Below are 12,742 nucleotides of genomic sequence, written 5' to 3' on the forward strand. Positions count from 1 at the left end.
TTTGAAATCCCTCCTGGCCAGGGGAAAGCTCCTCTCACCTGTAAAGGGTTAAGAAGCTAAAGGTAACCTCGCTGGCACCTGACCAAAATGACCAATGAGGAGACAAGATACTTTCAAAAGCTGGGAGGAGGGAGAGAAACAAAGGGTCTGTGTCTGTCTGTAGTCGTCTTGGCCGGGGACAGAACAGGAATGGAGTCTTAGAACTTTTAGTAAGTAATCTAGCTAGGTATATGTTAGATTATGATTTCTTTAAATGGCTGAGAAAAGAATTGTGCTGAATAGAATAACTATTTCTGTCTGTGTATCTTTTTTGTAACTTAAGGTTTTGCCTAGAGGGGTTCTCTATGTTTTTGAATCTAATTACCCTGTAAGATATATACCATCCTGATTTTACAGGGGGGATTTCTTTATTTCTATTTACTTCTATTTTTTATTAAAAGTCTTCTTGTAAAACACTGAATGCTTTTTCATTGTTCTCAGATCCAAGGGTTTGGGTTTGTGGTCACCTATGCAAATTGGTGAGGCTTTTTATCCAACATTTCCCAGGAAAGGGGGGGTGCAAGTGTTGGGAGGATTGTTCATTGTTCTTAAGATCCAAGGGTCTGGGTCTGTAGTCACCTAGACAAATTGGTGAGGCTTTTTACCAAACCTTGTCCAGGAAGTGGGGTGCAAGGTTTTGGGAAGTATTTTGGGGGGAAGGACGCGTCCAAACAGCTCTTCCCCAGTAACCAGTATTAGTTTGGTGGTGGTAGCGGCCATTCCAAGGATAACGGGGGTAATATTTTGTACCTTGGGGAAGTTTTGACCTAAGCTGGTAAAGATAAGCTTAGGAGGTTTTTCATGCAGGTCCCCACATCTGTACCCTAGAGTTCAGAGTGGGGGAGGAACCTTGACAGATGCATTCAGTGGAAAATACAGTGGGGAGATTTATATACACAGAGAACATGAAACAATGGGTGTTACCATACACACTGTAAGGAGAGTGATCAGGTAAGGTGAGCTATTACCAGCAGGAGAGCGGGGGGGGGGGGGGAACCTTTTGTAGTGATAATCAAGATGGGCCATTTCCAGCAGTTGACAAGAACGGAACTGTTGGAAATGGCCCACCTTGATTATCACTACAAAAGGTTTTTTCCCCTCACTCTCCTGCTGGTAATAGCTCACCTTACCTGATCACTCTCCTTACAGTGTGTATGGTAACACGCATTGTTTCATGTTCTCTATGTATATAAATCTCCCCACTGTATTTTCCACAGTATGCATCCGATGAAGTGAGCTGTACCTCACGAAAGCTTATGCTCAAATAAATTTGTTAGTCTCTAAGGTGCCACAAGTACTCCTTTTTTTAATATATATAACTTTTAAAAAATTGGTGAATCTGGTTGGAAAATGTAGTCAATAGCAGATTTCTTGTGTGTGTGTGTGTGCGTGCGCCTCTCCCCCCCGCAGTCGTATTGGTATAATATGTAAAGTTTTATTAGTTGTGTTTTCATTGACTGGTGAGTGTGACTACCGTGGTTTGGGCGGTTTGCAGGAGTTTGTGTTAGTAGTTTTCTGACATATCAGTTGGCGCTCAGTAGCAATCGTTTAGGGAATTGCCATCTGTAGATAGGGTTCTTTGTTTAATTAGTGGGTGGAATTTTTGTGGCTTGCTTTAATTTTATTGTTTAGTGGTGAATTTATATTCTGAATCACAGTTTTGGACTAGCGCTTTTAGGTGCTGTGCATCCTCAACAGCCATTGACTTAAGTGCAAAGGAAGGTTACAGGACTGGGCCCCTTCTTCTGTTGATTAGCTAGTGTGTGAGAAATAATTCACATTTAAAGTTTAAAGTAACTTTTTGCTCCAAAATTGAATATTTACATCTCTATCATGGGGTTTTATTTGTTTTGGTTTATTTTTCATATAGCCAAATGCAAGGACATACATTTAGGAACAAACACTCTAGGTCACATTTATGGGATGAAGGGCTGGTGTTTGGAAATCAGGAACTCTGAAATGGACTTAAAGGTCATGGTGGATTAACCACTGAATGTGCACTCTTGAGTTGTGGCAGCTAAGAGAGCTAACGTGATTCCGGGGTGTTTAAGCAGGGGAATATTGAGTAGAACTATGGAGTATAGAACATTAGTACGATCATTACTGGAATACTGTCCAGTTTTGGTGTCCACACTTTCAAAAGGATGTTCACTAACTGATAGCTCTTTTAGAAAAGAGGTGCAAAACTATTAGAGGTCTGGAAACCGACCTTACAGTAAAATTAAAGGAGTTAAAGTTACAAAAAGGTTAAGAGGTGACTTGATCATGGTCTACAAATGCCTACATGAAGAGAAGATTTCTGATGGTAGAAGACAATTTAATCTAGCAGACAAAAGCATAACAATAGCCATTGGCTAGAAGCAAAAGCCAGACAACTTCACATTAGAAACATGTCAGTTTTTTAACAGTGAGTGTCGTTTACCAATGAAACAATTTACCACTTTCCACTACCACTAACCACTTTCTTCATCACATAAATTACTTAAATTAAGTTTGGATATCTTCCTACAAAAGACCCTCTCATTCAGCCCAGATGATATGGGCTTGGTGCATGAATCATTGAGTGAAATTCTATGGCCTGTGTTATGTAAGAGAACAGACTGAATGATCATAATGGTCACTCCTCGTCTTTAAATCTATGAATCTTTTTGTTTTTAGTTTAAATCATAACTGAGAGTTTAGCTAATGATAGCGAGTTTTCCAAATTGGGGTTTGGCTGTTTTCTATAAGTATTGAGTGAGACTCCTGTGATTTGGCTATTTTCTGGCTAGTAAATTAGGATTAGGATTCTATGGAAATGTAGATAGGTTTCAGCAGAAGTTTGCTTAATTTCCATTACTGAAGTTGCTATTCCTGTAAGAAATTATCTATTTTTAAATGTTCTGCTACTTTGTTAACTGCTGGATCAAATTCCTGCTTGCCATTTCTATTTGTTGTAGTTTGTGCTGTAGGGTTTAATCAGGGGTGTGAAACATACAGCCCATGGGCTAGATCTAACCTGTAGTACAGTTTCATCCAGCCCCTGGACTTCCCATGAATCTACTGGCATGTTTATACAACCCCAGAGTCCGCACTATGGGAGACATGATTTGTTCAGGCTCCAGTATGTTGTGTTCTAACCTCTGCATGTAGACCTTGCTCGTGTGCATCATGTGTACAGGACTGTGTACATCAGTGTGCACTAGGGAACATGTAGTGTGCACCATCAGAGTCCATACGGACTGGTGCACTCTACAAATCACACTCCCCTTGTCTAGACTCCAGGACAGCAATCCCTTGTGTACAGATGTAGAACCACTTAGTTGCATTTAAGAGGCTCTGGAGAGGCATCAAGTAAATGTAAGTAATTACCAACAGGGTTTATCTTTACCTATTTCTCGTTTAATAACTTTTGCTGAATATATCAGGCCTATCATATGAAATGAGTTTGACACCCCTGGTTTCAGTAGTGCAGAGGGCCTTCTGCAGGCCCTCTGCATCAGGGTGAACTTCACTCATACTAACGCAAAGGGGAAACTTTAAATAAATATTTTTAGTCAGTCTACTATATCACTGTGTTTCTTTTCAGATGTAAGTAGTGACATACATACAGTTGCCAGATGTACTTCCAGTTTTGTGCAATCCTGTACAGAAAGAGGCTGTTTGTGCAGAATACCCTGGAGAAACTTTTAAAGAACAGTTCATTTTTTGTGAGAATATGAATCCTGAAATATGCTATGGTCTCTAAGACCTAGTGGATGAAGTAATAAGTATTATGTCCCATTCATGCCTTGAAACCTTCCATTTGCATGCTTGCAGTGTCTTTTCAAGATGGTGGGTACTGCGTAATTGAAGAGTGTATCCTGTGTATTTCACTAGCAGACCATTTAAATAAAAATTCTTGGAGAGTGGTAGGAAGTGAACTATTCATCTAGGCATGCATATAAAATCTTTGAAAACATTATTGTGTGCAACTTGCGTTCTGGATGGGCAAGTTTAGAAAACTAAACTCCAGAGTTAATAAAGTAGATTTTTTGTCACTTTTAAATCGTACCAGAATGTCTGTTAGAAGGATGCCTCTTAAGATTTCTATTAGCAAGAGGAACATTATTCTGATTATTAATACTATCTCCATCCACTCCCTTTTGGACTCTGGCATAATTCATTTCTAGCTCTAAAATCAACATTTTCAGGATTGGTTACAAAGTAACAAAAAGAAGGACCCCACAGTAATCTCTGTCTGGCTGTAGAAGTCAAAAGGAAGAAACTAGTCCCTTTGGCCCATATTTTTAAAGGTGTTTGGGTGTTTCTCCACCCAGCATTGCAAGGCCTAAGGCCAGGTCTACACTATACACATACATCGGTATAACTACTTCACTCAAGGGTGTAAAAAATCCACATCCTGCATGATGCAGTTATGCTGATCTAACCCCTGGTGTAGATAGCAGTGTGTCAATGCGAGAGCTTTTTCTGTCAACGTAGCTACTGCCTCTTGCAGAGGTGATGTGACAATTCTGTCAGAGAGACCCCTTTGGGACTGTTACGTGATATGCTGAGACTACCTCTGAGCCTGTTTTCTCTGCCAGTTTGGGCCTCCAGAACCCTGCCTTGTTGATCCAGACACGCCAGTCTGCTCCAACACAGACCCAGGGTCTGAACCACACGCCCCAAAGCTGCAGACTTAACTGAAAACAGCTTTAGATGTGCTTCTGTCTCCAGCACCCAGACACCCAACTCCCAGTGGGATCCAAACCCCAAATAAATTTGTTTTACTCTGTATAAAGCTTATATAGGGTAAACTCATAAATTGTCTGCCCTCTATAACACTGATAGGGAGAGATGCACAGCTGTTTGCTCCCGCAGGTATTAATTACTTACTCTGGGTTAATAAGCAAAAGGGATTTTATTAAGTATAAAATGTAGGATTTAAGTGGTTCCAAGTAATAACAGACAGAACAAAGTAAGTTACCAAGCAAAATAAAAGATAGCACGCAAGTCTAAGCCTAATACATTAAGAAACTGATTACAGATAAAATTTCACCCTCAAAGATGTTCCAATAAATTTCTTTCACAGACCGGACTCCTTCCTAGTCTGGGCCCAATCCTTTCCCCTGGTACAGTCCTTATTCCAGCTCAGGTGGTAGCTAGGGGATTTCTCATGACTTCCACCTTTGTTCTGTTCCACCCCCTTCTATAGTTTTGGCACAAGGCGGGAGTCCTTTGTGTCTCTCTGGGTTCCCACCCTTCCTTCTAAATGGACAAGCACCAGGTTTAAGGTGGATTCCAGTACCAGGTGACATGGTCACATGTCCTATGAGACCTCAAGCCTTTATTCTTTCTGGCCTGATTCACAGGAAGGCTTGCAAGTAAACAGAGCCATTTACAACCAATTGTCCTAGTTGACGGGAGCCATCAAGATTCCCAACGACCATTAATGAATGGCCCACTCTTTGCATAATTACAATAGGACCTCAGATTTATGTTTCATATTTCTAGTTTCAGGTACAAGAATGATACATTTATACAAATAGGATGACCACACTCAGTTATGATACCTTACAAGAGACCTTTTTCATGAAGCATATTCTAGGTACATTATATTCACACTCATTAGCATATTTTCATAAAATCATATGGAGTGCAAGGTAAGAGGTGGATTAAGTACGTCAATGCGAGAAGCTTTCCTGTAGGAGTAGTAGTGTCCTCATTGAAGCGCTACAACGGTGCAGCTGCACCTGCTGCAGTGTTTTAAGTGTAGACCTACTAAGAATCTCAAATTAGATGAAGGCTCCTAAGTCAATTAGACTTTGCAACGCTGAGCAGAGCAACACCTAAATACATTTTTAAAATATAGGCCAGAGTAACTTAGCTTTAATCATAAAATGTAGAACTGAATATTTTTAAACCACATATTAAGTTTGCCCTTTAAATGGGGTGAGAGAGTAATTAGTTAGTTAAAATAGTGATGATGTGGGCCTGCAATGTAATCCAGGGCTAAAATCGCAGGAAATTTTTGAGGGATATCCTATAATACAGTGGTTCTGAAATTTTGTACTGGTGACACCTTTCACATAGCAAGCCTCTGAGTGTGACCCCTTTCCCCCCCCCCTTATAAATTAAAAGCACTCTATATATTTAACACCATTATAAATGCTGTAGGCAAAGCGGGGTTTGCGGTGGAGGCTGACAGCTCGGGACCCCTCGTGTAATAGTCTCGCAACTCCCTGAGGGGTCATGACCCCCAGTTTGAGAAGCCTTGCTATAATACATTGTGATAAAATCATAGAAATAGCTTGTCTGTTGGCTTAGTTTCTCTGAGCATACCCTGCAGGAACTCTCTCCAGTTCTCTTCTGCCAACTCTAGAAGTCTCTTCTTTGTGTTAATATTTATTATTTATATAGAACCACAAATATACATAATATTTTACAAACACACACAAAAAGCACTGCCCCAAGAGATTACAATCTCAAAATCTGGCAGACAAATACACTGTATGGGACAAAAAAAATCGAACACAAGATGTTGAAGGTACAATCACAATATGGTGATCAACACTGGAAGACCTTTTCAAAAGAAGTGGCTTTTAAAGAAGCACTTAGCGATGAGGAAGGGCACACAAAGCTCTATTTCACAACTTTGTGTCTGGAGTTAGGTGCCTAAATCCACATTTAGGCACCTTTGGATAACTGAATCTCTGACCCCTAGTTAGGTACCTAAAATCTTCATATAGGTATATAGAGATTATATAATGTGGATTTAGGCAGCTCAGTTTAAAAATTTGGCTCTTAGTGGATGACATAAGGCATAAGGACAGAATAGGAGATGTGAAGTGAATTGTAGAAGTCAGTGGTAGCACTTAGGGGCAGAGGACTGGGTGGCGTGTATGGTGTGAGTGTGAGAGAAGTACTTGAGAGCAGAAATACTAGAAAGGGGGAATCTGAGAGTATAAAAGAATAATACTTCCACTTTTCATGTTCAAACAGTTGGCCACAAAAAAGAAAAGACTGAGATATGGACTAAGCTTTTAGAAGTAAAGGTAGAGAGGAAAGGATAAAAAGTAAATGATCAAGAAAACTTCAGACAATCTGACCACTATTTAAATGTCATCCTTTACTCCATAACATTTACCATAGTATTTTCCTTTCCTATGAACAAAAAGCTAATTATGGCATTTCAGATACCACTATGGAACTGTTGGAAGCTACTGACTTACAGTGTCTGTACCACTGTACATGACTTATACAAGTGAGACCATTCTCCCTCCATCTGCAGCCTAACTTGATGAAAAGGCTCCATCTCCCTGCTCATCATCACCTGCAGCAATCTTGGGGAGATGAAGACTCCAAACAACACCCACAATGCCCTGTAACAGCATTCTAATGGGGCTGGGGAAACTTTTCATCTACCCCGTCCATGCCTTGTAGCAGCACTCATTGCATGGAAGAAAGGGGAGAGGGAAAGTTTCCACTCCACTCCTGTATGACAGCATTTTCACATGTCTATAGACAATAACTGCAAACTACTTCACTCTGTACCAGGAATATCCATTCTGTGAATGCCCAGTCAAAGATTGCCGCACATACATAAATTCATTCAAAATAGGAAATAACTTATATAGACAAAAACACACTTGTTCATATTAAAGAATAATAGTAATAATTTAACTTAAATTATATCTATGATAGTAAAAAGAAAAGGAGTACTTGTGGCACCTTAGAGACTAACCAATTTATTTGAGCATAAGCATCCGATGAAGTGAGCTGTAGCACACGAAAGCTTATGCTCAAATAAATTGGTTAGTCTCTAAGGTGCCACAAGTATCCTTTTCTTTCTGCGAATACAGACTAACACGGCTGCTACTCTGAAATTATGATAGTGTTATTGGAATGCAGGCCAGTCTCTTAAAAGCTGTGTTTATTTATTTGGCTTATATAACTCAAGTGCTGAGCTAAAAACCCAAAGTCTGACTTTATTCAAATTTTTGAGGCAGAAGAATTCCTTCTGGGCTGAGTTCTTCATTGTTAAATTTCAGTATAAAGGAAATCTTTTTTATCTCAGAGTTTATAAACTCCTGAAAGTGGAGTTTATAACACAAAGGCTGTCAGATGCTTAACTATCATCACTATTGCAACACTATAATATTTAGCTAGATGTTTATAATGCCACCATTTTAGTGCAGATACAGTACTTCTTAAAGTCACAGACATTTGATTTAAATTCCATAAGCATAATATGAAATGCAATGTTTGATGTTTTGTATATCAGATATGGAATAATGTATTTGCCAAGCATTAGGGACGAGACTGATAATGCAACAGGCAGTTAAGGCACAGTGAATAATTAAAAAAACATTTTATATGCAGTACATTATTGTCATGTCATATTTAAGGGTATTACTTGGTTTCAAAAGTGCATGGATTTGTGAGTTGTCACCTTAATGGGTTATTTTATTAGCACAATCGCTGCATTGCAAACTAATAAGGGATACCATTTGTAATGTCCTATGATTTCTTATTCCTAATTTATGATTAGGCCTTTCTGTGCTCAACATTTCAAACATTTCAATTGATGAGTTGATCAGCACATTGCTGTGTTCAGTCACAGAACTTTTAATCATGGTCAAACAAATGAGACTTTAAGGTGGCACAGTTTACAGTAGTTTGAACAAATTCAGAGATCAAATGATATAGCACTGCCCATGCACACAACTTGAGCAGACTATATTTCCTTCACAACTCTTAAGTTTCTGTAGAGCTTTCATATTTCTCAGAAATATTTTCAAGGTATTGAAAGAACAATTTTTACATAATGCCTTAGAGTTCATCTAAGGGAATAGTTAGTTTCCATATAGGTGCCCAGATTCTCAAAGCTCCCACATAGGCAGGTTTGGGCTGAATGCCACCTTTAGTGTCATGAACTATATCCTCATTTTATTAGAACTTATTTTAAATGTTGTTTATTTGTATATTTTCTTTTCCATTCACATTTGAAACTTATTTTATACAGTTTCCATTTAACTTTTGAGTAAAGTTAGTGTCCTTTAACTGCTGACATGTAGAATAAGTAGGGGAAAATAGAGTCTATAGTACTAATAAAGTATTCCCAAACTGAAATAAATGGAAGCACTTATATTCCTTGCTTTGATACAGGTAACGTATATCAATTACTTCTGCTAGCAAACTTTTTTAGAATGATGTAGGGTTTTTGTTTTAAATTCATACATACTAAATAGTCAGGAAATTCTAATTGAAGGATAAACTTGGGATGGAAATTTTGGTAAACTTTTTTGGATATAAATTCATTATTACTGCCACCCTTCACTCGTTTTTGGAAATGAGGTTAAAAACCTTTCAGCCCGAATTTTTCAAGTGCGTGAAATGTATCGCGCATCTCTGACTTCTGTACATTCCAACTCCTGTGTGGGCAGAAAAACCCTGATTTAAATCAGGGGGTGTGTGTGTGTATGCATGTGCACATGCAAAAGTTAGGCATGCACGCCTTTGAAAAGTTGACACACACAACCTCTCCCAAGATCACTATGTAGAGTTTATAAACTCTGAAGGAGTTAATGGACTATCCTTACAAAATCAGTTGCAAAGACTCTGATGGGGTCTATGAACTTTGTAGTAAAGGTTCATGTGAACTCCATGTGAACTTTTAAATATAAGCATCAATGCTTACCTGCACCTAGACTCTAGTTAAAGGCATGGTGCTCAAAAAAGCCAAACAAATAATAATCAGTTTTGCTAGGCTAAGCTATTATGTTCCCTACTCACACTCCCCAAAAACATTATAAGACTTTTGCAAAGGTAAAAAAAACTATTCATTTTGTTAAATTCTTAACCTTCCAGATTCATAATTAATCAGAAACTTCCGCACTTCCAGAGATTTCAACTGGAAGACATGTTTTCTGTGCAAGTTAAGAGTATGTCAGAATCTGGCATAAAATGGAAAGCTAGTTACTACCTTAACTTCTGAGACCGTACTGCCTCTCCATAATAACAGCAGGATTTAATTTTCAGTGCCTGAATACTGTTGGATGGTCTTCCTTCCTGCATATGGGTGCTTACATAATATAACTTAACTCTTTCTTTTCTTTTCACCTTTTAGGTCTAACTGCGCTGAAAATATCCGTAAGCATATCTTACACACAGGAAAGCATGAAGGAGTAAAAATGTATAACTGCCCCAAATGTGACTATGGAACCAATGTCCCAGTGGAATTTCGCAACCACCTGAAGGAGCTGCATCCTGACATTGAAAATCCTGATCTAGCTTACTTGCATGCTGGTAAGACTATTCTCCTGTTTGTATACAGATGTATCACTTTTCTAAATGAGCACCCTTAAATGATTGCAATAGAAGTTCTGGGTCCTTTATGTTGCTATCATTTATTCTGAAGAAAAGCATGATTTTAAAATGGACTCAATCCACTTCAAGATTTCACTAAGGGATGAAGGTGATGTATTTAGTATCATGACCCATCTGCATTTCACACACAAATTCTGCGTTTACATGTGTAAACGGGAGATATTCCCATCCAGTTTAGAATGCCACCTTTGAAACCTGGATGAATTTGTGTAGAAAAAGTATTGTTTATATTTTGTGTTCTTATTAAGAAAAAAAAGGTGGAACAACATAACGACATCAGGAAATGAGATGCTAAATTAGTACAGTATTTCAAAATGCCTACGAGTTCACAAAAATCAGCTGATAACACTGTGCAGTATAACTGCAGAGAAGCAGACTTTGTTCATAGTACGTGAACAAGAAGCTGCTAGAGTTAAAAAAAAAAATAAATAGGATGTTGATGGTTTCATGAAATAGTGCAACAGGGCGACACCACAGTCTGCTTTTTCTCTTCCTGCTTCTGCCTACCTTTGTGTGAATGTTAGTGTCAGAGTGCATTCTGGTCCTTTACTATCCTAGATGAAAGCATCCTTTTCTGTGCCCCTCAAAAAACAAAAAAAAGTACACGCAGAGAAAGTTACTATAGACTACAGGCTGCTAAGACAAAAAATGCTTATATTCTGTATTCATAGCACTGCACTGGGGTGCTGTGGCCCTTATCCAGCAACCACATAACCAGCTGCTTAAACTTTAAGTATGTGAGTAGTCCCATTGAAGTTAATAAGATACTCATGTACTTGAAGTCAAGCAGGTGTTAAGTGCTTTGCTGGATCTTGGTCTATTATCAGGGACATCAAGGGACTTGCCCACAAAGGTGAATTAAGATTTTTCTGTGCTTTGTTGTCTATAATTTATTATTATTATTATTTATTTTACAAGGTTTGTATAGAACCATTACTTTGCATGGTTCTTTACAGAGATTTAAACTACACATGGTCCCTTATTCCAAAGAGTTTACTTTCAAAATTAGATACCAACAGAATATAAAAATAAATAAAAGAAAGAACAAGGAGGGGAGAGAGCTAAACAAATAAAAATAATGTGAGGTATAGAAATAATGAGCAAATCAGATACTTCTGGAAGTTTTAAGTTGGAGATTAAGGTAGGACAAGGAGTAGAGAGCACAGGAATGGAAGAAAGCAAACCAAAAACATGGGTTTTGCAGAGGGATTTGAAGGAGGACAGTGAGAATGCCTGGTACACAGGAAGAAGAAGGTTAGGACTTTCCAAGGGTAGGAGCAGCAAGAAAGATCAAAATGAGTGGGGGAGATGAGGAGCAATAGAAGAAGAGATGTAGTCTGGGTCAGAGCTTGAACACAAGGATGAGGAGTTTGATTTCAATTTGGAAAGAGCCAGAGAACTTGGCAGTCATAAGTTGGGGAGAGCAGTCAGAGCAGTGCAAAAAGTGCTCGGGTTAAATAAAAGCATTATGGGGCCAAATTCAGTCAAGAAAAGTTTTCCAGAAAGACTTCTCCACACCTAAAGACTGTGTGTAACACTACACACCAGTATTAGTGAGAGCTTAGGAACTTGTATGCAAAATAACAAGTTACAAAACTTTCCTTGGCACCTTTATGTGCAGTCACCCAGTGTTTTAAAAAATCTTAGTATGTTCTAAACAACTGTATAGTTTTGTGAATGGAGGCAGTAAGCTTCATTGTGCTATGTCTTTCCAATTGCCAGGTATTCTTGTCCATTCTGACAGGTTTCAGAGTAACAGCCGTGTTAGTCTGTATTCGCAAAAAGAAAAGGAGTACTTGTGGCACCTTAGAGACTAACCAATTTATTTGAGCATAAGCTTTCGTGAGCTACAGCTCACTTCATCGGATGCATACTGTGGAAAGTGTAGAAGATCTTTTTATACACACAAAGCATGAAAAAATACCTCCCCCACCCCACTCTCCTGCTGGTAATAGCTAATCTAAAGTGATCACTCTCCTTACAATGAATGTGTATGATAATCAAGTTGGGCCTTTTCCAGCACAAATTCAGGTTTTCTCCCCCCCCACACCCAAACGCACTCTCCTGTTGGTAGTAGCTTATCTAAAGTGATAAGCTACTACCAACAGGAGAGTGGGTTTGTGGGGGGGACACCTGAATTTGTGCTGGAAATGGCCCAACTTGATTATCATACACATTCATTGTAAGGAGAGTGATCACTTTAGATTAGCTATTACCAGCAGGAGAGTGGGGTGGGGGAGGTATTTTTTCATGCTTTGTGTGTATAAAAAGATCTTCTACACTTTCCACAGTATGCATCCGATGAAGTGAGCTGTAGCTCACGAAAGCTTATGCTCAAATAAATTGGTTAGTC

General features: G+C 38.7%; 1 protein-coding gene across 1 annotated transcript in view; it reads left to right on the top strand.

The window, feature by feature from the left end:
- Positions 1–12,742, top strand: part of ZNF407 (zinc finger protein 407) — a 462,307-nt gene that overhangs the window by 317,302 nt on the left and 132,263 nt on the right. Inside the window, exon 8 of the mRNA XM_084621975.1 lies at positions 10,130–10,308. Within this exon, the coding sequence (XP_084478101.1) occupies positions 10,130–10,308 (179 nt within the window). The remainder of the gene's footprint in view (positions 1–10,129; positions 10,309–12,742) is intronic.

This window comes from Lepidochelys olivacea, assembly GCF_965140295.1.
Source record: "Lepidochelys olivacea isolate rLepOli2 genome assembly, chromosome: 2".
NCBI classification, from domain to species: Eukaryota; Metazoa; Chordata; order Testudines; family Cheloniidae; genus Lepidochelys; species Lepidochelys olivacea.